General features: G+C 43.1%; 4 protein-coding genes across 16 annotated transcripts in view; 1 reads left to right on the top strand and 3 right to left on the bottom strand.

Moving 5' to 3' along the window:
• Positions 1–254: 254 nt before the first annotated feature.
• Positions 255–2,581, bottom strand: LOC139108442 (integrator complex subunit 12). Of its 4 annotated transcripts, none has more exons than XM_070666727.1 (6): positions 2,234–2,580; positions 1,766–1,991; positions 1,314–1,517; positions 884–1,249; positions 640–712; positions 255–572 (listed from the first exon to the last, which is right to left on the bottom strand). In XM_070666727.1, the coding sequence occupies exons 3-6, from the start codon at positions 1,470–1,472 to the stop codon at positions 364–366; spliced, it is 807 nt and encodes a 268-aa protein (XP_070522828.1). In that variant the 5' UTR covers positions 1,473–1,517; positions 1,766–1,991; positions 2,234–2,580; the 3' UTR covers positions 255–363. The 4 variants fall into 4 exon arrangements, with proteins under 4 accessions (XP_070522828.1, XP_070522829.1, XP_070522830.1 ...); XM_070666728.1 differs by lacking the exon at positions 2,234–2,580 and adding an exon at positions 2,098–2,215; XM_070666729.1 differs by lacking the exon at positions 1,766–1,991 and having other exon boundaries at positions 2,371–2,581.
• A 419-nt stretch (positions 2,582–3,000) lies between these two features.
• On the top strand, positions 3,001–10,922 carry Lgs (BCL9 domain-containing protein legless). Of its 3 annotated transcripts, none has more exons than XM_070666710.1 (7): positions 3,001–4,050; positions 4,167–4,405; positions 4,693–4,978; positions 5,223–5,587; positions 5,684–6,149; positions 6,333–6,504; positions 6,611–10,922. In XM_070666710.1, the coding sequence occupies exons 1-7, from the start codon at positions 3,765–3,767 to the stop codon at positions 8,460–8,462; spliced, it is 3,666 nt and encodes a 1,221-aa protein (XP_070522811.1). In that variant the 5' UTR covers positions 3,001–3,764; the 3' UTR covers positions 8,463–10,922. The 3 variants fall into 3 exon arrangements, with proteins under 3 accessions (XP_070522811.1, XP_070522810.1, XP_070522809.1); XM_070666709.1 differs by having other exon boundaries at positions 3,003–4,050; positions 4,191–4,405; positions 6,297–6,504; XM_070666708.1 differs by having other exon boundaries at positions 3,003–4,050; positions 6,297–6,504.
• Positions 9,204–12,984, bottom strand: LOC139108444 (zinc finger Ran-binding domain-containing protein 2). Of its 7 annotated transcripts, none has more exons than XR_011546659.1 (8): positions 12,578–12,984; positions 12,346–12,398; positions 12,073–12,154; positions 11,324–11,651; positions 11,123–11,220; positions 10,998–11,053; positions 10,805–10,867; positions 9,204–10,561 (listed from the first exon to the last, which is right to left on the bottom strand). XR_011546659.1 is itself a non-coding variant. In XM_070666731.1 (8 exons), the coding sequence occupies exons 1-7, from the start codon at positions 12,646–12,648 to the stop codon at positions 10,825–10,827; spliced, it is 717 nt and encodes a 238-aa protein (XP_070522832.1). In that variant the 5' UTR covers positions 12,649–12,981; the 3' UTR covers positions 9,204–10,561; positions 10,805–10,824. The 7 variants fall into 7 exon arrangements, 4 of the variants coding, with proteins under 4 accessions (XP_070522832.1, XP_070522833.1, XP_070522831.1 ...); XR_011546658.1 differs by having other exon boundaries at positions 9,204–9,746; positions 9,821–10,867; positions 11,012–11,053; positions 12,578–12,980; XR_011546657.1 differs by having other exon boundaries at positions 10,722–10,867; positions 11,012–11,053; positions 12,578–12,980.
• Positions 12,985–17,729: 4,745 nt separating this feature from the next.
• Positions 17,730–25,257, bottom strand: part of Ets98b (DNA-binding protein Ets98B) — a 32,166-nt gene continuing 24,638 nt past the window's right edge. Inside the window, exons 5-6 of one of the 2 annotated variants that reach the window (XM_070666715.1) lie at positions 22,496–22,688; positions 17,730–22,227 (exon numbers count right to left, since the gene is read on the bottom strand). In XM_070666715.1, the coding sequence (XP_070522816.1) occupies positions 21,875–22,227; positions 22,496–22,688 (546 nt within the window). In that variant the 3' untranslated portion in view covers positions 17,730–21,874. Of the gene's footprint in view, positions 22,689–25,257 lie in introns of both variants that reach the window. The other variant, XM_070666716.1, reaches the window with a different exon arrangement.

Genomic DNA, 25,257 nt, shown 5'->3' with positions numbered 1-25,257 from the left:
CAGTAAGAAATTCAGACATTACACAAAGGCCCAATTGTATTAATATCGATTGAATGTAATTCGAGATTAAACTTCAATATAAATACACATTAGTAGTTATCGTCTATTTAGGATTTCTGTCTTTTCTCGTAAAGGGACGGGCGATTCTTACTCTTTCTCTTATTCTTTCCGATTATGTGAAAATATATTCATAAAAAGTAACAACCAAAATTGTCGCCCTTTCTCCTAGTTGAACAAAATTAATTATAAAATAATTACGCTATCGATAAAAAATTTATTCCGTGGTATTTTTATGAAATACACCATTTGTACATGCTAATTTGCTATTTTGTTTGTTATTCTTTCTTTTATAAATTAAGCAGATTATTCTACCCCTGACTTTATTTTATACAACAATGACTTTTCCTGAGAAGATTTGGCTGATGTCAGTGCGGGCGAACTAGATGAAGAGCTTTTTGAACCTGTGGCAGTACTTGTGTTTCGTTTGTCTTGCTTAGCTTTTTTCATCATGTCTTTCAGTCTTTTATCCGCGCTAATAATATGGATATTTGGTGTTATTTTAGATCCGCTGCCTATAAAAATTATTAGTTTAATAATTAATCTTATACATTTCATTAACAAACGTACGCTTGTACTTACTAGAACTAGACTTTTTCTGTTCCTTAGATTTACTTTCTATCACAGTCTTTGGGGAATTCCTTTCTTTCGAAACCTAAATCATAATACTTATAAAAAATTTCTTCTTCTCGTTGTAACAACGATGACTTACCATTATAAGCAAAAATTATATGAATTTTTTTTCAAACATAATATTAAAATAATTTCTTTTTGTTGTTCAAAATAAATTGTTGCATAAATTGTAAATGTGGATGAATACACACACCTGAGACTTGGGACAGTTGGAGCAGTACCACACTTGTTTCGGCACATTATCTATCTGCGAGTCTAAGATATGGGGAACATGGCATTCCTGATGATACAAAGAATGACATTCCTGACATTCAACGAGCCTGTTTCTCGCCCCGACGTCCATCCCCTTGCAAATAACGCACGTAAGATCATCCTCCAGAATTTCCAGCGCCAAGGTGTCATCCGACTGCAGGATATCCGGTGGGGTATCGCGTGCTGGTAAATTAACCGGCGAACTGTTCTTGCTCGATTTACTCGAATGCTTAGACGAGCTGGAGCTCTTGCTCTTCTTACTGCTGCTACTACTGTGATCGCTCAACACTGGCTCTTCCATCATGTACTGAGAAGTGGAAAGTTATAGACTTGTTTTTACTTTACGGTCAACGTAACAAACTATTGATTACCTTTTTATGCAGCACATTGGATAGCATCTTGGATGGCCCATACTTTTGCTTAATTGCTTCATCCAACAAAGCTCGCAGTTGCTCTGCAGAGTCCTTGTTGGTAGAGTACAGGAGTCGCAAGCCCTGCGTAAACTGAGGATCCAGCTCCAATTGAGTCATCGCTTCGGAAGTTCGGCCTTCCCTCGGTGCAATGTTAATTTGTCGCTGCATAATTTTAAATAATTTTAATGAACGGAGATCAGAATTCGGCGTCAAGGCACAACAGAGAGCCAGGTTATGCTTCGACAATGTAAAAATTCGCGTGGGTCATAAATTTAAATATCTTATCAATTAAATCGTATCAATCGTACGAGCGTGGGCCGCGAAAGGTCCCCCTTCTTTCGTACAAGTACTGTTCGAAAAAAAGGCGAAGTCTACGCTCTCTTGTTTTCACCTTGCCCCTCGATATTTACCCTATCGCGAGGAGCTGCGCGGCAAGTTTGTCCTGTAAGTCACTCGCGTGAATTTCGGGCTCTCGATGAGAGAAATCTTGAGAAATTATACCAGACTTAACACGAGCATCTTGTCGCCGCTTACGCTGATCGTCAAGACGCCGTGCAGTTTTGTGTGGTAAAGCGTTATCCCTTTTTAGGTTATCGCGTGAATCCTAGCTTCGAGCGCCGAGCTCCTTCCGCGAGGCTGAAAATTTCATTGCAAAAAAAAAAAAGAAAAAGAATAATAAATGTAAATTGAAGCTAATACGCAACAGGTAAGCTTAATCACGTAAAAAGGAACATTTGATTACCAGTCAAAGACTGACTGTCAAGTAGCAGCGTACTTGCTTTGTTACGTGGTGAAATCGACTCGCAATTGAACTCGTGTTTTTAATTTGAAAAAAAATAAAATAAAAGGTAGAATCGTCGTTGATTTTTTAAACCTACATGTCTATATATATATATTATTCGATGCAGGTCGACACAAATATTTTTAATTGACGTGAGTTATCGTGCTTCCCTCGCAACCGAAAGACTTTGAAGTTACCGCCGAGGCCGCGAGATATTAAACGTACGACACCTACGGGTCCACCGCGGTCGCCGGAAACTCAGGGAATGCAGGGTGCATCGCCACGCGAGAGCTCGACTCTGCCTCCCTTCTCCATCCCCTTCTCGCTCCTCAGCCCCGCGCGCATTCCAGACACGATTTCACGAAGCTTCGATTCGCGGACGCGAATTCGAGTGCGAAATAAAATTCTGGGGTCAAAAGCGTCCTCTATCTCTCTCCCCCTCGCTCTTTTGGTGTCTCTCTCTTTCATCCTCGTCGCGCCGCACGGCGTCGTTGAGCTCGAAGTGGACAGAAAGACGATCAGGTATCGGCTGCCGCCGCCGCGATCGAAAGAGGCTACGGGACGGCAAAAATATAACCAAAGAAAGACGAAAATAGTAACCCTCGCGGGCGACGGTGCGACGAGAGAGCGTGGAGTCTGTAGCGCGAGGGTGCCCAAGCGCGCACGCGCGCGACGAGGACACGACGCGGGCGTCTGGCTTGCACTCTTGGGGCCGCGTATCGTCCCGTCTCCGTTTGACGCACGGGCGGCGCGCTTCCAGGCGGACACCGTCGAAATTTCCGACGGGCAGTTGGCAGCCGTGCGTAAAAGAAATAAATAATCAAAGCGACCATGAAGTGACAAATAAAGTCGGGGATCGAGAGAACAATGCTCGCGCGTACAACGGCAAGGAGGACACCCCAAGTCGCGCAGGTAGCGTGCGTACGCCCCGCCGTCTGATCACCCGGAGCCCGCCGCGTCTGTGAGTGGGACCCGCGGCGTGAATGCGCCGCGCTCCGCCGCTGCTCCGCCACCGCCGCAGCCGCAGCCGCAGCAGCAGCAGCAGCAGCCGCGCGCGACACACACACAGCAGCCGAGAAGGTGCGTTATGCGCCCGCCGTCCAGGTGAGGCTGACACTCCGGACGAACTTTCTCCCGCGCGGAAGAGTGCTACGGGACTATCGCCGCGCTTCGGCGCAGCTTTCCACCGGTTTCGCTAACAGAATCGCTCGTTCCGGCCCGCTCAACGGCCGGATCGCTCTCTCGATTATCCAGGTGGCCGAGGCTCCGGGGCCGCAGCATCCCTCCAGCCACGGTGCGCGGATAAACTTCTCGCGCTTATAGACTTCGGTCCTGCTGTACGTGCCGATTCCGTCGTGTTGTCCTGTGGGAAGTGGCCACATGGCGATGCTTCGAGCTAGGAACGGTCTCGTGAGTGCCGTCTGGTGAGCGCAAGTGATCTACTGTTGACTGGACAACGTGTGTCTTGTTATCAACCTATCTCTTTTCTTCCTCTGTCCCTTATCGTACTTTGCTGTACGTAACATCAGGATCTGGATTTAGTTCTGGTGGCCATGCGTCTTTTCTCACTATTTAACAACAGCAGTAAGGTTTGACACACTTGGTTGTCTAGCAAACACGCTTCAGCCATGAAAACTGAAAAGAAGCCCAACGAGCCTAGCTGTTGTCCACCTACCACTGTTGTCAAGGATGAGCCTGATGCTGATCCTGTTAAAATCAAGGAGGAAGGCTCAGGTGGAAACGAGGATGCCACTGGTGAAGACACTTCTGAGTGTCCAAGAGATCCCTGCTTGGATCCATCCAACGGCGAAGGTACAATGTCTGGGGAAAACCAGAGTGCAAATGGAAACCAACCCATTCTGAATTCAGTCAAACAAGAGGGAGACCCTAACAATCCTTCCGACGACCTACCTGGTAAGATTGACTTATTAATTTACATGCAGATCTGTATTTGTATGTTGATTGTACATTAATTTTTTTTTATTACATACAATTATATTAGATTAATCAAATTATCCTTTTTGCTATAGATTATAGTGGAAATGTTATTACAGCGGACAGCATTCAACCACTTGTCAGTAATGTTGTGGGAAAGCAGATGGGAACGAGTACGAGCAGCGGAGAGGCTCAATATATGCAACAACAGAGCCAAATTTTTGTATTTTCTACGACGTTGGCTAATAAAGCTGCAGACACAGTGTTGAGAGGCGAATATTCTTCGATCATCGCTTATCATTGTGCACAACCAGGCACTAAAAAATATTTGGAGGTATTATGTGCAGAGTCAAATATTTTTATTAAAGTGTAGATTGTCTACAATTTATTATAAAATTTTAATTAATTTTAGAAAAATTTTGTTTTATTATTAACGTAGGGTGAATACAATATTACTTTCTGTTTATTTCTTAATTTTTTTAATTTATCTGTGTTTTATTGATATTATTTTTCATATTTTATGTAAAATGTTTTTGATAATTTGTATACACTTATAAATATATATTAATTATTATTTATTTAATTGCCATTAATATATATTTATCGTTTTTATTCTTTTAGAAACATCCAAATAAAGTAAATCAATTTCGACAAAATCCTGCTCAATGGTTAAATAATCTTGCTATGATGAAACAGAAAGGCCATCAGGGAAATGCGAATAATACTTTCCCGACTGAACAACCCCCGGATTTACCAGCACTAGATCCAAATGCTCCACAATTTTGGAACGAACAGCCGAACCTGCGAAATATAAACGGTGGAAATTCTCTCGGTAATTCTGAACCATCACTGGATGATGGAAACATAGACGTGCCTTGCCTTGTGCCGAATTCACCTGGTAATTCAGGTAAATTTTGTTAAATTTACGAACTTAAATTTAATTATTAATTTTTTTTACATTGTGCAACGTTTAATTTACGAACTTAAATTTTATTATTAATTTTTTTTACATTGTGCAACGTTTAATTTACGAACTTAAATTTTATTATTAATTTTTTTTACATTGTGCAACGTTTAATTTACGAACTTAAATTTAATTATTAATTTTTTTTACATTGTGCAACGTTTAATATATTCTGTTTTTTATACAGCTAACCCTCAACCCGCTAATAATGCTACCATGGGCCACAGTCCAAATTTATTAGGTGGCACAACGAGTCCAGGCCCGGGAGGTTTACAACCATCTCTTCAAGGTGTCAAGGTTCCAGACGAAAATTTAACGCCCAAACAAAGGCAACACAGAGAAGTTCAACTAGCGACTTTGCGAAAAATGCAAATGATATTGTTTCCCGGTCACAAGGAAGACCAATCTGGCAATGCTTTAACAGATGCAACGCAAGGAACGACGGTATCATGTCCTCCGACGAATGTTCCTCCTGTTGGTGTTCCAAATCAGTGCTCTCCGTCTATGGACTGGCATAAATTGCAGCATCAATTTCTTGATGGAAAGAATAAGGTATATCTTTTGTGTATGATAAGCTTAATTAAAATACTACACGTAAAATATCTGTCGTGTAAAGAATGTAAAGATATATTGTATCGTATATTGTAGGCAACTGTCGGTAATCCTGGCGCAGTACCATTGCGTGGTTCTAATATGGTTGGAGTACCGCGAAGTCAAGGCCCGCCACCACCGTATCATCAAACGACTCGATCTGCCAGCGTACCAATCGCAATTCAAAGCCCGAATCCATCGTCGCCCAACAATCCAACTAGCAATCTATCGCTACCATCACCGCGTGCAAGTTCCGCTTTGAATTCACCAGCGGATTGCAACAGACAATTTCAGCTTGGTAATCAGAGGACCAGTCATCTGCCAGGGCAAAGCCCGACAAGTCAGGATTCACCGAATCCGACTGTTGCTACAGCTGCCACGGCAGCCGTTTCAACAACGCGATTGAATCACAGCAATCCAGGAACACCGGTTTCTCATTCACATATTGCTGCACTTAGTCCTAGTGGTACTACTGCTCAAAAGGATGCTTCCCTTGATTTTTCTACCAATCAACAACCAAACGGTATGATTATCTATAAATTTTTTAATTTCGAATTTTTCATTGATTTGATCAAGGCGTGACTTTTATAAAACTTTATAATTTATAAAATAGATTTATACGTCTTTTTTTTTTTTTTTTTTTTTTTTTTCTTTTCTTTTTTTTCTGTAGTGGACGGAATGTTTTGCCGAACGCTTCAATCTTTAGCTCAACAGAAACAACAACATGCTGGGAATGTTAATGCATCAGCCGTGAAAGAAGCAAATCTAATGCCAGTGCCGAGCCCTCATCAACTTCAATATCTTAGTACGTTTGAAGGACAGGAACTGACTATTCAAAAACAACCTAATACGAGTCTGAAGGATGGTAATTCATCTACGTAAGTATTTTTTAATTTTTTTTTAATTTTTTAATGCTAAATAACTGTTGATAACCATCTAAAACTTGTATAATTATAACTTTTTTTAAATTTTTTTTTGAAACAGAAACACCGGTAATTCTTCAGAGATGCCCAACAGAATCTTGCCAGGAAGTTTAGATAGCAACAATCAATTTCCTAATAGATCAGAGGGTGCGAGCCCTGTACAAATGGACAGCATAAACCGCGGTTTTGCGGGTTCTTTACACAGCCCTCATACGCCACATACGCCACATACACCGGGTAGCGCCGCGCCGCACACTCCAGCAGATCCCGCGAAACAAGGCAACAAGTCGAGCGCGAGCGCGCAAAGTAGTCCGACACCACACAACAGCAGTCTACCCGATAGTATGGGCCCACCGCGAACTGTGCCAGCATCGCCTACCATGAAACCTGACACATCACCGCCGTCTGTAAAAGATGTTCAGCAGCAACAACAGCAAACACAATCGCAGCAACAACAACAGCAGCAGCAGCAGCAGCCTCCACAACAACCGTCTACGGTAGTGAATCCGAACAATTCTGGCAATACAACAGTAGTCCCGTCGCTAAGCGGTGGTCCCACTGGTGCCGGTTCTTTCCCCTGCGGCAGGCCGTCCATAAACGTGAGTCAGCCATCTGACAACGTGCCTCTCAATCCTAATAATATTGGCGGTCGACTTGGCGGCTTAAACACCATGGGTACGAATTTCGATCCGATAACGTCTCTGGCGCAGATGAGTCAACAACTGACGAATACGGCGGCGAGCAATTCGTTGGGTAACGAGCCCATGCACTCCGGCAATGCTGCTGGTATGATGCCGTTTGGCAATCCACACCCTGGCATGCACATGATGCAGATGGGTGGCGAAATGAACGGAAGCTGTCATATGGGTGCAGCCAGCGGGGAACCCGGCAACGAGGTTGGTGGTATGTGCATAGGTCTTGCAGGTCCTCCAACAAGCTATAGCCCTACTACTTCGCACACGGGGAGCCCTGGTGGAGTTCCTAGTAAGATGGGACATCCCGCTATGATGGGTGGTCATGGAATAATGGGCGGTCATTCAGGTGTCGGTGCAGCTGGCGCCGGTTATCCCGGCGGTGATCCTGGACACGCGCCTCCGCCAAGATTGATTCCTGGCCACGGAGTCGCAGGGCCTAGTCCGTACAATGGCGCGAACGTTCAAGTAAAACCGAATGCACCTAACACCATACAATATTTGCCGGCCAGGCCAAACGTCGGTCATGCACCTCGAGGCCCACCCAGTCTGGATTTCCTTCAGCGATTCACTAATCCGCTGTCTAATCTGGAATCGAAAATGGGAGGGACGCCTTCCGTAAATCTTCAATACTTCCCGAACGGTTGTGTACCAAACAGCATGGGGGGTCCGCATAGCGGTATGCCGTCCAATATGAATGCCGCCGGGATCCCTGGTATGGGTACCTCACCTAGGATGGATAATCAATCCATGAATACTTCCGGCACCATGCACCCGTCCATGAGACCGGTCGGCAACATGCGACCGCAACCGAATTTAATGCGAATGCAGCATATGGTAGGTGGCGGCGTCTTCCCAGGCGGCTCCATGGATTCCGACAAAGTCTTCCCGCCCGACATGGTGTCGCAAAATCTATCAAACCAGCCGAATCCAGGCATGTACGGAGTATCCGGCAACAAGGCCAGTCCGATGGGATTAGGACCACCGCCTGATGCCACTCAGCCTCTACCGCCGAGCATGGGCGGTGCAAGCAGTAATTTCAAAACCGGCCCATTTGTTGGCAGCGGACCCAGCATGTCCGATCCGAATTATGCTCAACAGTTTCATAACTTCCAGCAACAACTTTACGCCACTGGTACCAGAGGCAGCGGACCGCCACATCCTAATCTACATCCACCGCCGAACTCGCACTCGCATCAACAATTTTTCATGCCGAAGTAAACGCTATCTGGTAATTGATTCATATCGTTACGACGATGATGACGAGAACGAGAATGACGACGGGAACAAGGACGATTTTTACGGTGGCCTTTCATCCCTATTTTCTCTCCTTCTCAATATCTCTTTTGCTCTCTTTCTATCTATCCATCTATCTTTAGCTCTATCTTTCGTCTATCAGGGATGTTTCTATTAATCACGCGAGATAGTTCTGGAAGTGTAAACTGTGCTAACGATGCTGTAAAGGACAAAGAAAAAGAATAATGCTGGAAATTGACGAGCTTCGCTGAGTTACCTTATTAAGGATAATCCTGACGACTGACGTGCGACGAAAGTTTTAGTTAACTTTTCATTTATGTATGTTTACGTATTACATAAGATTTTTAATTAAATTAAATTTTTTTTTAATTTCTGGGCCATGACGCCAAATGTCGTGTTTCCAAATTTGTTATGTTAATGTTTTGGAAGTGCCGTTTCAAATAGAAATCTTCCGGAACTATTTGTAAATCCTAAATGTTAACGGAGACGTGTGAACATTCTCCCATGCGTTCGTGTATATACTGATGTACAATCTGATCTTTTCTTTTTTTTTTTTTTTTCTTTTATTTTTGTAGAAGTCATCATTTCTGTGAACGAAAAATTACATTGTTAGATTAAGAAGTACGTTACTACAGCTCGAGTGTAAAAAAAAAAACAAAAAAAAAAGAAAGAGGAAGAAAGAAAATGAGTCTCCTCTTTTTGCGCTTTGTTTATAATGGTTATTTGGGGTAAAATAATCGTGTGCAGAAGTGCATGATATGACGAGTAAGAGGATTTTGGTACATCGGTACCGTAATTCATCCTTCCTTTATCACTAAAATACTTAAACACAGTCAAACACGCTCAAATTTATTATTGTACATATATACTATATATACATATTATACATATTATATATATATTATATATATATATATATACATATATACATATACATATATATATATATATATACCTGTTGCAACATAATCCTTCAATATCGCCCGTTCCCAACGTTCCTTCATTGATCCTACCTATGACCAACTCTGTGCATAATCATGACCTCCTCCCCTCCCCCCTCTCCTCCTTTATCTGTAGTTTACAATATAAGAAAATAATTAATTGAACTAAGAACAATTATGTTGTTGATGAATGATTTTTATTATAAATGAAAAATAAAGATATTTACAAGAAGTCAGTACGATATTTGATCGATAATCGTTTTGCGATTCAAGAACGGCCGTCGGAGTTCACGATAAGAGCCCGTATCTGCAAAGACGCGGAACGCGACTAATTTATAAAGCGCTACATTTTTAATGTATGCAAGCTGTTTTTCAACTTACTCAAATCTGTGATAGTCAAAGAAAGCAAGTATCGTTTCCTTTTCGTCTCTTCCAAAAGATGCAAAGTACATATCTTCTCTATTTAGGGAATACGATTTTTTTTTCAGTACTATATTTAGTACTATGTTCTCAACTGTTGACTTAATCCGAGAATTACGTATAGATGAATGATGTAAAAAGAGATAAGGAGACAAAAGAAGAAAAGTTAGGTTTCTTCAGGCAATTTGAGCAGGGTGAAGCAGTGACACGGCTACATCGACATAGTTACGTTTGTGATAAAGTAATAGGAATCTTAGAACACTGCGACGACGGGGCTTGCGCAGAGCGTTGACACCATCTATTACATAGAAGTAAGATCTTTTTCTACAACGTCATATTTAGCTTGTAAAACGAGCTGTGTATAATTTCTTCTATAGATTCATGTTGGAATTATCAATCTCGTATCTCGCTAGCGAAACATACTACTTGCGCTGAAGTAGTTTTTCATAAACTCTGCAATCGTTATAACAACGATATACCCGCGCAAATAGGTGACCTACATTTCGCTTCCTTAGGATCAACGAAGTTATGAGCTCAATTATAAATGTAAAGCTTATTGTTAGTCGACTTCCCTTTGTAATAAGTCACACGTTATCGGCCACTTTATATCCAAAGGTGCATACTAAATTACTAAAACTTGTTGCGTTGTGTATATTTCTTAGTTGCCGAGCACTGGTTGCGTTCTTTCGTCTCCTGGTTCACCTGTAAAAATTCATACGTTAAATGAAAATAACACTTGCGCTTTTTAAAGATTTGCTTAATCGACGCTAATCTCTCTACTCAATGTCTTTACGCGATATTTCGAGATATAATCGCAATAAAAGCAAACTATACTTTAAGTCTTAAGGATCTGGGACTATACATTATTTAGCAAAATTCATCACACTGTATGCTGTCTGCAACTGATCATCATAATCAATTTTATACCCGAAACCCAAGTCAAACCTGTCCTTCTGTACAGCCTTTCATTGGTTGGATGTGCCTGAATCGCGCCGATCATCTCCGTTTCTGTAAATAAATTTTTTTTTCCTTTCATGCCTTACAATAAACGTTTTTAATACAAGTGTCGTTAATTCAATGCAGAAAAGAATCATTAATCATAGCAATGCAGTAATGGAGATATTCTGTATTGCATTACCGCTGTTAATTTACCTTGACCGTTGCGCTTCCGAGGATGTAGTACTTCCGTTTGTACTGAAAAGTGAAAAATTTATAATAATGTTTACAGCGAACAGTCTACAATAGAACACAATATATAATTACCTTTTTTTTGCTGGCGCGAAATCGTCCCATTCGCTAAGGTCGTATTTAGATAAATCACCATCTTCCTCCTCCTCTTCCTCGTCATCTTCCTCTTCCTCCTATGATTTACGATACTGATTAAGTATCCGCCAAGTATTTCAATCGGTGCTATTCAAGAGCGTGACTTGAAATTTACGCCACTTTTAAGCATAAAAATTTTACGTTTTCTTCTTGCTCCTGCTCCTCTACTTCGTTCCTCTCTTCCTTGTCTCTAGATTTACTACGCGACGGGCTGCTGTACTTGGAGTCCTTAGAATCGTCATCGGAGTTCTTCTCCAGTTTTCGCTTTTTTTTACGCCGTCCAAACTCGTCGTACTCGTCATCGTCGTCTCGCCTCTCCTTGTATTCGACTACTCCCCGATCGTTATACCCACCTCCGTATCCCGTGCGTTCCTCTATCTCACCGAATTTTGGAGCATTGCACATATTACACTGTTGTCGGCGAGCCCAATTTACATTACCGCACTTGCTACATTGCCAGTCGTCCGCGCTGTAATTAAATTTTTATATGTTTAAATTCGATAGAAACGGTAACATAATAAAATATAAATATAAAATGCATACGATAAAGTGCAATAAATAATATCGCATCCTGCTATAATATTATTTGCTTTAATGTTTAATGTTGAGAGCTGGAAAATATTCATTTTAATACTATTGCACAACTCATGCACACAATTCATTGCACAACAATCAAACGGAGATAACTTTTTTTATATCCATATAACCGTGTTAGCTTTACTTCCAGCTGGTCAAATTACGTTTGATTCTTGTCCCATTTTCTACGTACACTCATTATTAGTATCGTATTATCTACTCTTATACAATTTCTATATAAATTTCTACAAACTTTAAACTCTCATACATTACTTATTACTAATATAATCTTTTTACCAAACATGTAACATTACCTAAAGAGACCTCTACTTTTTTCTGCAGCTGCCTTTCCAATTTCCTGGCCTAATTTTTTCTTCTTCGGACATTCGGCTCTGTCTGCAAATAGTATTAATAAATAAAAAGTTTCCAGACATCTCGTTCGACAAACTCTTGAAATATTTTTACTCTGCTATGCAAGTGGCTTTCATACTCGATATAAACTATTGCTACAACCATTGTCGCATCCCAAGAGTTTCTCGCGTAGAGTAACGCTATCGTTTCTATTGTGGGATACCGCATTCGCGTACCTTTCCCACAGCGGTTGCAGGAGTTCCGCCTGGCGAAATTTATATTGGCACATCTGTAAAAAAAGGGGAGAAAATATCAACGGGCCGTCATTAAATCTCGTAACGCACACGAGCCCCGATTTCAAGATAAAAGCATAGTTACAGCGAGGAGGAGGGGAGGAGAGGAAGGGTGGCGCGGTCAGGGTGGTCGAGCTGGTCGAGGGCGCGAATCGTCATAGGAAGAGCTACGTACTGCGAGTCGGGGCAGACCCAGTCGCCGTCGTTGACGCCGCGCTGACTCTCGTCGTCGACTTTGCTGTCCATCGCACCTCGTGCCGCGTCCTTTGATCCCGCCCCGCGCCTCGCACCCCCGTGCCTAACCTTGCCCGAGTTCCGCTCGCTACTGCGGTGGAGTTATCAGCTCGTGGCAGCCACCCCCCAGCGGTCGTCGTCGGTGAGCCCGCCGCCAGCGGCTATCGCATTCCACTCCAAAACGAGCGGATCCAATTTATCGAGAGCCGTAGCGCCCGCGGCAAGTGGCGTTAACTGACGTCAATTGCAGGTCCGTCGGCGGACGGCGCGTACGCGACGAGTGCACGCGAGCCACCCGAGCGCGCCGCGGTACCACGATTACCTGACCACCGTCGCCTCTCTGCACGAGTTGCACTGCTGCTGCACCCGCGCGCTGCACCATGCACATGTTTTGCGCAGCCCGTTTCGCGCAGTTTTAGTTCGCTTATTTCCAGGTCCAAGCCCAGGCGGCGCCACGGGGTTTCTGGACCACGACTTTTAGTGGGAGTTTGTATCATCCGGTGAAGGTATTTTGTACGAAAAGAGAGCGCATCCTCCCGATACATCTCAAGGTATTTCCTCGTATTATCTTTGTGAAAGATTTATCGACAACGCCCTACGCGCGCGTAGATTCTGTCGCTGAATAAATTATTCTAATATTTGTCATTTTAGTATTTTATTTTTACGAGATCAGTTTCTTATTCGAGGCTACGTTCCGAAACGTCGTCTGCGAGGAAACGACGAGGGAAAATTTTACTCGCAGAGGATTTTTCGGAACGTAGTCCTAAAGTGGGAAGTGGTCGCGAGATTCGAGCAAACGCTTCCGAGTAAATTACACGAAAATTAAAATCACCGTTTTATCGTTTCTATTATCATTGGGTAATACGCCCACGAGCTTTCCGCTGTCGGTCAAGGATGGCGTTGACCGCGAAAATGGCGGGAACGCGCTCTGACTCGTACTAATTTATTTTTCAATTCTTGATTACTTCTCAAGCGTTTTCGAAATCTGCGCGTCCAGAAACCCCGGAATTAACGAATTCAACACACCACACACACATACATACATACATACGCTGAAAAAAATTTTGTTAATAAAACTAAACCCAGATTTAACTAATGTAACAAAATTATTATGTAACCGAAGTAAAAAGTTGCCCATATAAACCACAATCTATTTCGGTTTATTAAATATTATAAATTATTATATAGCAGCAATAACATTGTATTCTATTATATTATTACATAGTAGTGGATCGTTTTAGCGAGCGGTGAAGTTTTGTTAAATTTCTGATGCGACATAGTTTACGCCGATTCGCCTGGCCGATCTTGCTTTGAGCGAGTCTTCTCGACCGCGCTTTCGCGCACCGCGCTCACGGCGCGGCCGAGTCGTGTTCTTGGTACAGCGACTGATTTATTCTCGCGGCTCGCTCTCGATATATCGGAAATCTTTGTACATTAATTCCACCTGTACGAGAGAAAGAGAGAGAGAGAGAGCGTCCGACCTTCTCCTATCGATGCCTGATTTATTTCGTTGGTACCAATCGGCGTTGTGTGCGCTAGACGGTCATCACGCGCGAACACGCTCGAGACATTAATCGAAGCGTCGACCGGAGCAACGTAATTTTATTTATTTAGTTATTCGGCGATGTTAATTCTTTCATAGGTAACAAAGGAGACGGAAAGCGACTGCACGTGTCGAAACGGCGGATAATTTATAGTAACCGTAACGCAAGCGATATAAAATAAGTACGATATGGAAAGGAAGATAAAGAAGGAAAAGTGGGTGATAAAAATAAGAATCTACGAGATTTACGATCTATCGTTACTGCTCCGACGCTTCGGCCGGATTGTCGCAACGTTGCGGGCTCACGATTTCGTCGTTAAGGATGAAAGACCGTTCCGGAGGCTTCATTAGAGATTTTACTCGGTGCGTCGAACGAATCCAGTTCAAGACCACGTCGTCGAAATCGAGAATCACGGTGCGGGATCTGCGGGGAAATTGTTCGATTCCGTCTTTCTTTTTTCCTTTGGGTACCCGATGCGAGAGGCCGATGCACTCGCGGCGGGTGATGCGCGTGAGAAACGCAGCGCGGTTGCGGCGCCGGCAGATCGTCGGGGGCGCGACTTTGCATGGAAATCTCGATGCGCGATAAAGAAGGCGCGATTCGGCGGGAAGGTGAGACGACGGCGGGACTGGGAAGGGAAACGGGGAAAAAGGCGGGGAAAATGTGATCCGCGGGCGGTGGTAGCGGAGGGCAATCGGCGCCGGGGTCATCATTATCCGGCCATTATCCGGCCCCGGCTCCAACCACTGTAATCCGTATTTCATTCCACGTCGGTTTTTTGTCGTCGACCGAAGAGAGCGGTTACAAAGGGAGAGGGGGAGGGGGAGGGCCTGGAGATTACAAGCGCAGAGCGGCCCACAGGGCCACTACGGCGACCGATAGTTTCCGCGATGCAACGAGGCCTAGGCGGGGCACTCACCCCCTCGCGCCGGGGTCTTGCCCGGTTCGCGTTTCTTTCCTTCCCTTCCCCTCCCCCCTTCTGCGTTGATCCTCCCTCGATAAAGCGGGTCAAGGGGCGCGAGAGGGCAACCCGCACTTCTCCCTGATGCTATTGCTCGATGTAATTTTTTTTTATAAATTAAAAACAGCGAAAGACTACGTTTTATCATCTGCGTCGCACCGAGTAATATAATCGTACGCATCGCAAAGAAACGAAAGTTAACTCAAGTTACGAATATTCATTACGGACGTTTTCGAAACCTGCGGAATTAATTATATTTCTTTTATTTGACTTCTTTTTACAAAATGAGATCCTCGCAGCCCTCTTTATCTCGCGCGATTTCTATCTCCCCATGATCTTTAAATCGCGCACCCCGATTTCCAAAGTGTCGCCGGGAAAGGAGCACGACCTTTTCGGACCCGCGCGTCTCGGCACTTTCGCCCCAGCGGGATTGTCCTCCCCCCGCGAGATCAAGATCTCCGAATCCGCGAGACAACGCGTGTCCCCCGTAATGAATCTCGGTTGTTGCATAATGAGAGCATAAATTACGCGCTCTCGTACGAGCCTCCCCGACTCTCTTTCTCTCTCTTTCCTTTTTTTCCTCTCCCCCTGTGCCCTCCGCCCGCTATCAGTCGCTCTGGGCAAGCTGCAATAAATTCCGACGTATAGACGGCCCCCGCGGGGGCCGCGGGGGTCGTCCGCAGCTCACGCACACAAACTCCCGCGCACACGCCATCGCTCGTTGTTCGTATATATTTATCTGGCAATTAGTTTTGCGGAGAATGTTGTTGTCCTTGGTCGTAACACACTGAGCGAGCGCTAACGTTTGCGGGGGTGTCCTCGGCTGCACGTCGCCGAGAACAACAGCCTGGAGGATCTCAAAAACGAATTACGTGCACCTCGGTTTTCGACGGTCGCGTCGGACGGATTTAAATCTACGTAAATTGCGGAACTCTTTCCCTCTTTTTTTTTTTTTTTTTTTTTTTTATAACAGTATCGTTTTTTACACGGCCGCACATAAGACTCCTCTTACAATTATTGCCAATCGTACGTCATGTATATTTTTTTTTTAATATCGGAATTTGCTATGAATTAAAAGAATTTTTTTTTCTTATTTTTAGTATCTTATTTTTGGTATGGCGTGCAAGAAATACAGTGAGATACCACGGCAGAACAATAGCGGCCTGCCGATCAAAGTTCCACGAGGACTCATTTATCGCGGTCTTGCGCGGCGCTTATGATTGCCGCGCGCGCGCGCCCCATGAAACCGCTGCCTATCTCTTCACTCGCCCTTTGCCCTTTTTTCCCCGCCTTCCTCCGTTTTCTCCGCTGCGTACTCGTTTACTCCCCTTTAACACGTGGTTAAGCCTCTCGTTCCTCCACCGAGCTGGCGATACCCGGCCGCGATAGATCGAAGAGGGGCCCCCGATTTCCTCCCTCTTTCCGTTTGCGCTCTCGAAATTTTTACTTTCCAGCCGCCGTTCCGGCGCGAAGTGTTGTTGCAACAAGGTGTTAGATTAATTGCGCGATTAAATCGTCGTAAATCTCGAAAAGAGACGCCCACTTGCCCGAGAGCGCGAAAGGGTGCAAAGAAAGATAGAACGGAACGAGGGAGAGAGAAGACGCCTTGCTCCGCGCCCTTCCCCGACGTTTCCAGAGCGATACGAATCTTTATAGCGGTGAGATCCTCGCCTTCTTCGGCCGCGAACCCTTCTTCTTCCTCGAGCCGCCAGAGACGTCGATCCTGAAAATTGGAATGCCCGGCTCGTCGGCGGGATCGCCCCCGCAAGAGTAAATACTTGCCCTGCTCCAGCTATCAGCGTGCAATCGAAATTCGTGCGTATAAATACATACGTATTTCACTCGCGGACAAAGTTTGCATAAAGAACTTGTACGAGATGAGTATCGGTCAGAGTGATAATTTCCCTCTTCGTTTTGGCGCGAGGTGTGCCAGAAGACACGCAAATTCGTTTTATTAATTATCTGGGATTACCGAGAAAAATCTATCGTCTGTAAAAATACTTTGAGAAACGCAAGAGAAAGAGAAGAGAGAAATTCTTTTTTTACAAAATGTTATATTACATAATGCATTGTAAATATATATTTATGAGAGAAACATAAAAGAATATCCTCTTTGAATCGTCAGCCACGGGCAAAAGGAATTCGTTTTCTTAATAAGGCGCTAAACGTGCTCGTCGCGTTGCGCGCGGAATTCAGATACGGTGATTCACTCGTCCATTGATCGGCTTTCAATATCGGCGACGATTAGAAATTCGACCAAAGAACTTTCACCGTAACGCTTTCGCCTCTCTGCAGATTCTTAATGTGCTCAAAAAAGCGATCGTTTTGCTTCTTCAGCGCTGGCGTGACGAAAGTCCGAGGGATTGTCGAGCGACAAGGAAAATATTAAGAATCTGCGAAAGAAGGATCGGTATAAGTAACAAACACACGTTTTACCAAGTTTTTTTTTTTTAATTTTTTTTTTAAATTTCTCTGCTTCGTGTTAGTAACTCGCTCCGAATATCGGTAGCAAAAAATATAGATATAATAAAATATATATATTTATATATATTTTTATATATACATATATATACTATATATGTGTGTAAATATGTATATTTTTTTCGTTAAAATTAATAATATTGCTTCCGTCAAGGCTTATCTCAGTGCTAAATATATTAAACGTTTCAGTCGACGTCTTCTGTTATTGATAATGATCCGTCATTAGACGGCGCGACAGATATTCGATATCATTGTTCTTTCGCGTGCCAATTTAACTGAGTGTTGCTTTGAGAGCAACCTTGACTACGATTACTATCGCGTCTACTCGCCACATCCACCCTAATCTCATTAGAACAGTCGAACATGAATATATAAATATATATAATATATGCATAACAAAATGTCTCGCTACGCAAGACCGCGTAGAAAACAACGCTTAATCCTAATTAAATCTCTGCTCGTATAAAACCAGCGAACGTTTTAATCGTACGACTGTTGGATATATATAAGGAAGGGATATATTCTCTCGTGACAGTCGCAAATATTTACAAAGATTTAACGCGCACGTTAATAATTACGCTCTGATTGGCGAAGATCACTGGAAAACTGGAAGCACAATTTTCTCTCGGCCGCATTTTGTCGCTTTCGATAAATTAGATAAACTGCACCGGTTCTAATAAACTCCAACATTAGTAATTTTATGACGGTTCAATAACGATTATATGTATGTATCTCTAATACAATGTAACGCTTGACAATCAACGTATTTGGTGAGTGGAATTATTATTTTATTAATTAATTTAAAAAAGGAATTAAATGGTAATAAAATTTCAAATTAAGATTGAGAGTTGAACTTACTTAAAATTAAATTTAACTTTAAGCTTTCGTTATTTTTGTCGAATAATATGATTTGTTTCGATGGATTCTTTTTTTCCTCAGTTATGTGCCATAAGAAATGTAAAAGAAGAAACAAAAAAAAATTATTAATATTAATTTCAAACCCAATACATTTATTGGCAAGCGCGTTATATTAAAAAAATATATTTTTTTTTTCCGCGTTATTTCTAGTCTTACAATTATACCTTAGCTATTAATAATTTAATGAGAATAAATAGTTGGTTATGCACGACAATGGCCGTCTTGTGATGTCATCGTGCGATTGTAATCTAGCCAATATTGCTTGCCTCGCTTTGTCCGATCTTATCAAACCCCGCCTTCCTTGCCCGGCTAGCAAAATTAACCGCGCTCCTTGGTTTCGTTAACAAACTGCATTCTTCCTTTCCGTTATTGTGCAGCTATCGAGGATAAACACTTCGGGTACTCTTATGCTTTATCGCGAAATTAAAAACCAACTACCGTTAAATTTACGGGATGCGATGAAATCCGACACAAAAACGAATCGCAGACCGACTTCCAACGAACGCAAAGGCGCTTTTTAGCGACCGCAAAAGCCTCTATATTGTACCGTCAAAAGACCGAGAAGACTTCTTTTCTTTTTTTGTGTCTAGAAATGTCGCATTGGTAAAACTCACGTAGCCTTAAGACGATTACATTCTGTTTTGAAAAAAAATTAAAGCTACAAAATTAATCCGAACGCGGTTTTTTAATGAGATCATATTTTTCTCAATTGTAATTTAGATGCGTTAAACAATAGCGTTTGAAAGTATTCGCCTCGGTTTACTTCCGATTTGACGAGCGTTCCATGTCAGATTCCATTAAAAAAAAAAAAAAAAAAAAAAAAATTATAATAATGCATCGCATCGTAGAAATGCAGCAGCCGTGGAAGCGCACTTTACGATCTAATTACGCGAGCAAATTTATTTCCTCATCAGACCTAGTTCCAAACAGATCTGATATTCGTGCTGCCGTGTTCTTTGGCATAAATTCTGCGCTCGTAAGCAAGGGACTTGAATTTCTCAGCAGCCAGAAAGTCGTCATTAATAATAAACTATCGCCAGTCAATTAAAAAAAATCAAACGGCATTAAACTTGCAAACCATTACGTGGGTAAAGTAATAAAAAGAAAAAATTAATTCTTGCAAATATATTTTGTAAAATGTTAAACAAATGCAATAAAAAATAATTTTTTTTTTCTTTTTTGTGGAAGCACTGAGCTTATCTATTTTATTTATTACGATTTCAAACAGCGATACTTTGCGCAGTTGAAGCAAGCCGAGAATGATTCAAGTCCAATGTTAACAGATGCACAGCGTAATTGCACTGTATATCGATTGCACTTTCGCACGGCCGAGAAATAGCGGCTGCAATAATCTCCGATTAAATCTGTGCAAGCGAACTGAAACGGTACCGATATCGGACATTGAATCGGCATCGACGGAATGCCGCATTTCCAACGTTACACGGCAAGATCGTACCATTGTCTCAACTATAAAACGGACTTGATTAAATAAATAAAACATAAAATATATATATATATATATATATATATATATATATATATATATATATATATATAAATGCTTACATATACATGTCTATATACAACCGATTGGTGAGCGAACATGGACACGTTAGTAAAAAAAAAAAAAAAAGAATCTTACACTTAATCATGTTGAAATTCGCAAGGATCAAAAGATTCTATATCAATTACATTTCGCATAATAACTCAAAGTCGCAAGCAAGCATTAGTACTTTATATGAGAGAAAGCGACAGAGGATGATGTATGAACCCCAATATCCCGGTGATTTGCACGATGAAAATAGTGATGCGATGACGTTAATTCGAAAGTTAATCCGAATTTTTTAATGCAATAAAAAAAAATAAAAAAAAAAAAAACATAAAAGACAAATTAATGAAAGAATACGTGCGACGAATTGCAAGCATAGAAGATCGTTGCGATCGACGTCGCAATTGCGACGCGAACCCTGCAGTAAAAAAAAAGAAAAAAAAAAGAGGGCATGAAAAAAGAAAAAAAAAAAAAATAAAATAAAGAAATCTCTTCGAGTAACCTAAGGACGACTCACGTGAGTCCTCGATACACTTACGCAGCTAATTACGCCTTAAAACCTAATCGTTCATGGAACATACAGTATTTAATATATCATAGATATATGGGACCAAAATCACCAGCACCAGCCGTTACATCTGGGACGCCTCGAGTGCAACGCGACCGTTTTGTATTCCTTGCCGTTTCCCCTTTCGAACGGAAAACCTTGGACGAATTGGGGAGGTAAAATTTCGCGCGATAACGCGACGACCACCTGCAATCCGGAAACTCTCTTTAAACGCGACGCGTCCTTCGTTATTCTGCGCTTCTCGTACACGTCTAAGGCACTCTCGACAACTTAATGAACACCTTCGCGCAAAATATTTCCGCGTGTCAGAGGTCGCGGGATGTGCAAAAACGTAATTAACAATCCTTATTCTACAGTGAACACAGGTAATGATTACGTCGACGAGGATATTTTCATCTTCCGCCAGGTACGCGCGACATTCCTGCGGATTGACGTTTAGTTTCTTTTTCTTTTTTTTTTTCTCCTTCCCGCGTTCTCGCTCGTTCACGATGCAACGTGGAAGGATGCGCTCGAAAAAGTTCTTTATATAAAAAATAGACTTCTCCGGATTTCGTCGCCGTTCGTAAGCGAGCCGGCGAAATCGACGCCAAGCAGCGGCGAATGGTTCCGCGCGCTGATCGCGTGGCGTTTCGACGTGTCGCGTGCGCTCCCAGACAGCTCGAGGATCCAACGAACTGGTGCCGACAAGCGATCGTGAGAATAGAGAAGAGTCATTTCTTCCCTTTTCTCCGGGGCGAATTTCCACTCGTCCGTCGCCTCGTGACGAACGCTCACGTTGAAACGAGGAAGCGACCCGGTGGAAAATCGTACGTGCTTACATATATTTTTATATTAAAAAAGAAGAAAGAGAAAAACTCAAAGGCACACGCACATATACACGCACAGAGAGGACGGAAAGTGAAAGGAAAGGTGAGAGGAAGAGAGGAGTAAACGTAATAAGGCAAAGTGATCGCCCAAATCGGGCGTACTAAAAGCGGACCCGGCGTGGCTCGACGTTATCATCGCGGGATAATATCGAGCATGGCGGATCGTCGTTTCTTTTTTTTCTCTTTTTTTTCTTTTTACCTTTCGATCTTTATGCCGGACTCTTCCTCAGGTCACTCGCTCCACGTCGCGGATGCGCTTAGGCGCACGAAGGAAGAGATCTCGAAAAGGCTCGCAGCAAGAAGGAAGCGCGAAAAGGAGAAAGAGGGCGGAAGAAGAGACGATCGTCTTCCTTATAGACAGTAAGGATGGCAGAACTGGTATACCAGTCTCTGGCTGCGTTCCGTCTTCTTCATTATACCCTTCTTGTAGTATTGCCGGATACTGCGGCTGAGCTTGTCGTAGTTCATCGCGGGCCGGTTCTTCCGCTTGCCCCAAAGCCGCGCCACGCGCACCGAGTCCTCGATCTTGAAGACCCCCTTGCTGCGATCCAGCCAGCGTATGCAAGAGCCGTGAACTCCCGGACTCTGCAGTAGCTCTTTTAAAAATTGCCACAGGTGGATGTGACTGCCGCCGTTGCGCATCTTACCGCCGCCGTTACCGCCGTTATTTCCACTCTGAGCGGAAGCGCAATCGTCGTCCTCGTCTGCGCAGAAAGTCAAGGGACGCAAGGGATAAAAAAAAAAAGAAAAAAAGAAGAAAACGAGAAATAAGAAGCGCGTGCATAAAAACCATACGTGAGAGTACAATACCGCATTTTGCATCGGTTATTGGCAGCGATTCAACTTGATTGTTACGTTAGTTCTCGAGCACGGAACCGGGCAAGAAAATTAAGCACGTATACGTTATAATCTTCGTGACCGAGTCTACCGTTTCGCGCGAGAAATAGTTGAAATAAGTGTCTAGGTACATACCATCTGAGAAATCCATGGCGCAGGGAGATTCCTTGAGACTGACCGCCGTTGTATTTCCAACCGTTGGAGTTACGGCGCCGTTCGGAGATTGAACCACCCCCGCTGGACTCCAGGAAGCGGCCAGGGTGTTTCGCGGCGATTCCTCGACGGCGGCCTTCCAGATCTCCAATTGCGCGTGCAGCATGCTTCCGCACTTTAACATAAATAATGCCGCGTCTGTTACTATTAGCTTGATCATCCGTATCCTTTAGGAACAACGGTAATTATCGGTACTTGAGTTTTAAGCGAGCCGAAGCTTGCCCCAGTCTGTTAGATATTCCAAGTGCATTCAAGACTTGAAACTTACTCGGCCTTCAAGAACGCAGAGGGCTATTAAAGATGAAAGGCGAGCACGGAGAAGAATAGACGCGAGAAAGGCAAGAAAGAGAGAGAGAGATAGATATATAAAACAAAACAAAGAGAAAAAAAATAAGAAAAGAAAAGGAGATGGAGAAGCGCGTTAGGAGCGTTAGAATTCCGATGGAAGAGTCGTTGTGCGCGAGAGAAGAGAAAGCGGCTCCGTTGAGAGAGACGCAACGCAGCAGGCAAGACATTCGAGCGGTTGACCTACTTCTCGATCGTTTCTGCTGAGCCAATGGTGCGCGCACCGGTAGGCACGGCGAAGCCGATCCTGCTGATCGCGGAATGACTGTCCGAGAAGCGGTATTATACTCACGCACGCACATTCGATTTGGACACGCGGTTCTGCATCGCCGTTACACCTTTGCATCGCTCGCTCCCCGACGCGAACCCGTCGACGTCCGAAGGTGCGAGATGCTCCTTCGACGTGGGATTTAAATTCTCGCGCGACCGAGGCGATACTCATAGCCGTTAATCCGTACGTGGCGATCATTTGCAAGATTTAATTCGTTGAAATTAGACCGCCGGACGCTCGTAACGAAACGTCTCCCTTGATCCGCCGGCGCGATCCGCTCGCAGCATTCCTGCGTGCCTCATCCGGCGGCGCAATCATCCTCGTATATACTTCGCAACGTTCCGAGAAACAAATATTCCTGCGTATCGATAATTGCCGCCATTAAAACGCGATGCCAAACCGCAAAGAATGCCGTAATTATTTCCTCGAGAAGTCGACGAGTGAACGTGGCATGACTCGTCCGAGGGCTTACACGTCAGCATTAAACGCCACCCATTAAGTGCAATCCAATTTTCTGCTCTTTCACTTTTTTTTTTTTTTTTTTCGATATTTTACCTCCCGTTCAATTAAAATGCAATTTATAATCCAGGAAAGGAAAAAAGTTCTCTTATATTTTATCTTTCCCAGTTCTGTGTCGCATTAACAAGAGTTGAAAGAAAAAAAAAAAAAACCCCGTAGTGGTTAATAAGCAGTCTCGAAAAGAAAAATGCGTGCCACTGTTCAGGGCATCAATTTAATTCGAACTAAGCTGCGTTTACATATCGTAGAATTAAATTAGCCGAATGGGCCTTTACGATATGCGCGTTCGCATTCGCGAGAGCTGGGGGCCCATGAATGAAGTCGGCGAAGGAAACTCGACCGCGCGCACGTCGTTGCATCAAACGAAGCACGAACGAACGAGGAAAGGACTCGGCGAGATCGCAGATAGAACGTGACCATAAGCCTGACCATGATTCCACGCTACGAGAACTACCGCGGTGCTTCGCAGCGCGATTATCCAATTACTAGACGCAAAGCGGAATCCATTATGCATGACTACTTCCCCGCTCGCTCGCCATACACATTAGCTACTCTACTCGCTATTAATTTCCGTTAGGCTTACGCCTCGTAGTTCTCGTCGAATAATGAGATGCGCAACCGATTGACGGGACTCCGCGAGATTTACCTGTTTACGATTTAAAAACATAACATAATTATCCGGAGTTTATACCGCGCCGATAATGTTACAGGTTTCTTAACTGACTTTGATATTTCCTGTTTTTCTTCAACGAACTCAGGAAAGTGGCAGGGAGAAAAAAATATTTAAAAAAAAAGTATTAAAAAAATTAATTCGCGGCTAATGAAGCGAGGAAGCACATTTTGCTCTTCGTTCTTTTTCACCGTAATCACCCCGGATCGTCATTACACTAGTAACAATCATCGATGATAAGTATTTTAGCTGCAAAAAGAAATTGTGCTTTTTAGAAAAAGAAAAAGAAAGAAAGAAAGAAAGTAATTTGCACCAATTGTGCAAAGCGTGCTTCGCTTTGCGCTGCAATGTCAAGTTTACTTTCTCAGCTTTATCTCTGCTTTGTCAAGTTTAGGGTTAACTGCAGTCGGCAGTAGGTATAATCAATATCGGCGCAACCGGTTTTTAACACGTTCGATGTCGGGGGATATAAAACTTGTTATTTAATGCGGCTTGTATGCACAAGTATCAGAAAAGTCAGCCGCGGAGGGAAGCCCGTCGGAATTGGTTATTTTCTTAGCTCTCGTCGAATAATAATGTATTCGTACGATAATTTTATACTTTGCCTCGTCAAATAATCATACCGGGATATTAACAACCGAAGCGTCCACCGTGCCTTGTAAGTAATTAAGTCACTTTATGTGTTAATAAAAACACGGTACTTGCCAATCGCGCGTATTCTTAAACCCGGCATTATATTTCGCTACGTGGATAACCGCATTTATGCAAATGCGAACCGTGTTTGCGATCAAAATCAATCTTGAGGCTATTCGACGAAAAAGAAAAAAAAGAAAAAAAAATTTGATACGTAACGTATGGGGGTATAAAATTATTTCACTC

Source organism: Cardiocondyla obscurior, linkage group LG15 (assembly GCF_019399895.1).
Source record: "Cardiocondyla obscurior isolate alpha-2009 linkage group LG15, Cobs3.1, whole genome shotgun sequence".
NCBI classification, from domain to species: Eukaryota; Metazoa; Arthropoda; class Insecta; order Hymenoptera; family Formicidae; genus Cardiocondyla; species Cardiocondyla obscurior.
This window is presented reverse-complemented; position numbering and strand designations above follow the sequence as displayed.

Excerpts from the sequence above, each read along its gene's own strand:
- Lgs (XM_070666708.1), top strand. The coding sequence starts at position 3,765 with ATGAAAACTGAAAAGAAGCCCAACGAGCCTAGCTGTTGTCCACCTACC. Across the intron at positions 4,051-4,166 it reads TCCTTCCGACGACCTACCTG|ATTATAGTGGAAATGTTATT; the intron begins GTAAGATTGACT and ends TTTTTGCTATAG. Across the intron at positions 6,150-6,296 it reads TACCAATCAACAACCAAACG|TGGACGGAATGTTTTGCCGA; the intron begins GTATGATTATCT and ends TTTTTTCTGTAG.
- LOC139108444 (XM_070666731.1), bottom strand. The coding sequence starts at position 12,648 with ATGGACAGCAAAGTCGACGACGAGAGTCAGCGCGGCGTCAACGACGGC. Across the intron at positions 11,221-11,323 it reads AGCAGGAGCAAGAAGAAAAC|GAGGAAGAGGAAGATGACGA; the intron begins GTAAAATTTTTA and ends CGTAAATCATAG. Across the intron at positions 10,868-11,011 it reads TCGGAAGCGCAACGGTCAAG|AAACGGAGATGATCGGCGCG; the intron begins GTAAATTAACAG and ends ATTTATTTACAG.
- LOC139108442 (XM_070666726.1), bottom strand. The coding sequence starts at position 1,523 with ATGCAGCGACAAATTAACATTGCACCGAGGGAAGGCCGAACTTCCGAA. Across the intron at positions 713-883 it reads CCAACTGTCCCAAGTCTCAG|GTTTCGAAAGAAAGGAATTC; the intron begins GTGTGTGTATTC and ends ATTATGATTTAG. Across the intron at positions 573-639 it reads ACAGAAAAAGTCTAGTTCTA|GCAGCGGATCTAAAATAACA; the intron begins GTAAGTACAAGC and ends TAATTTTTATAG.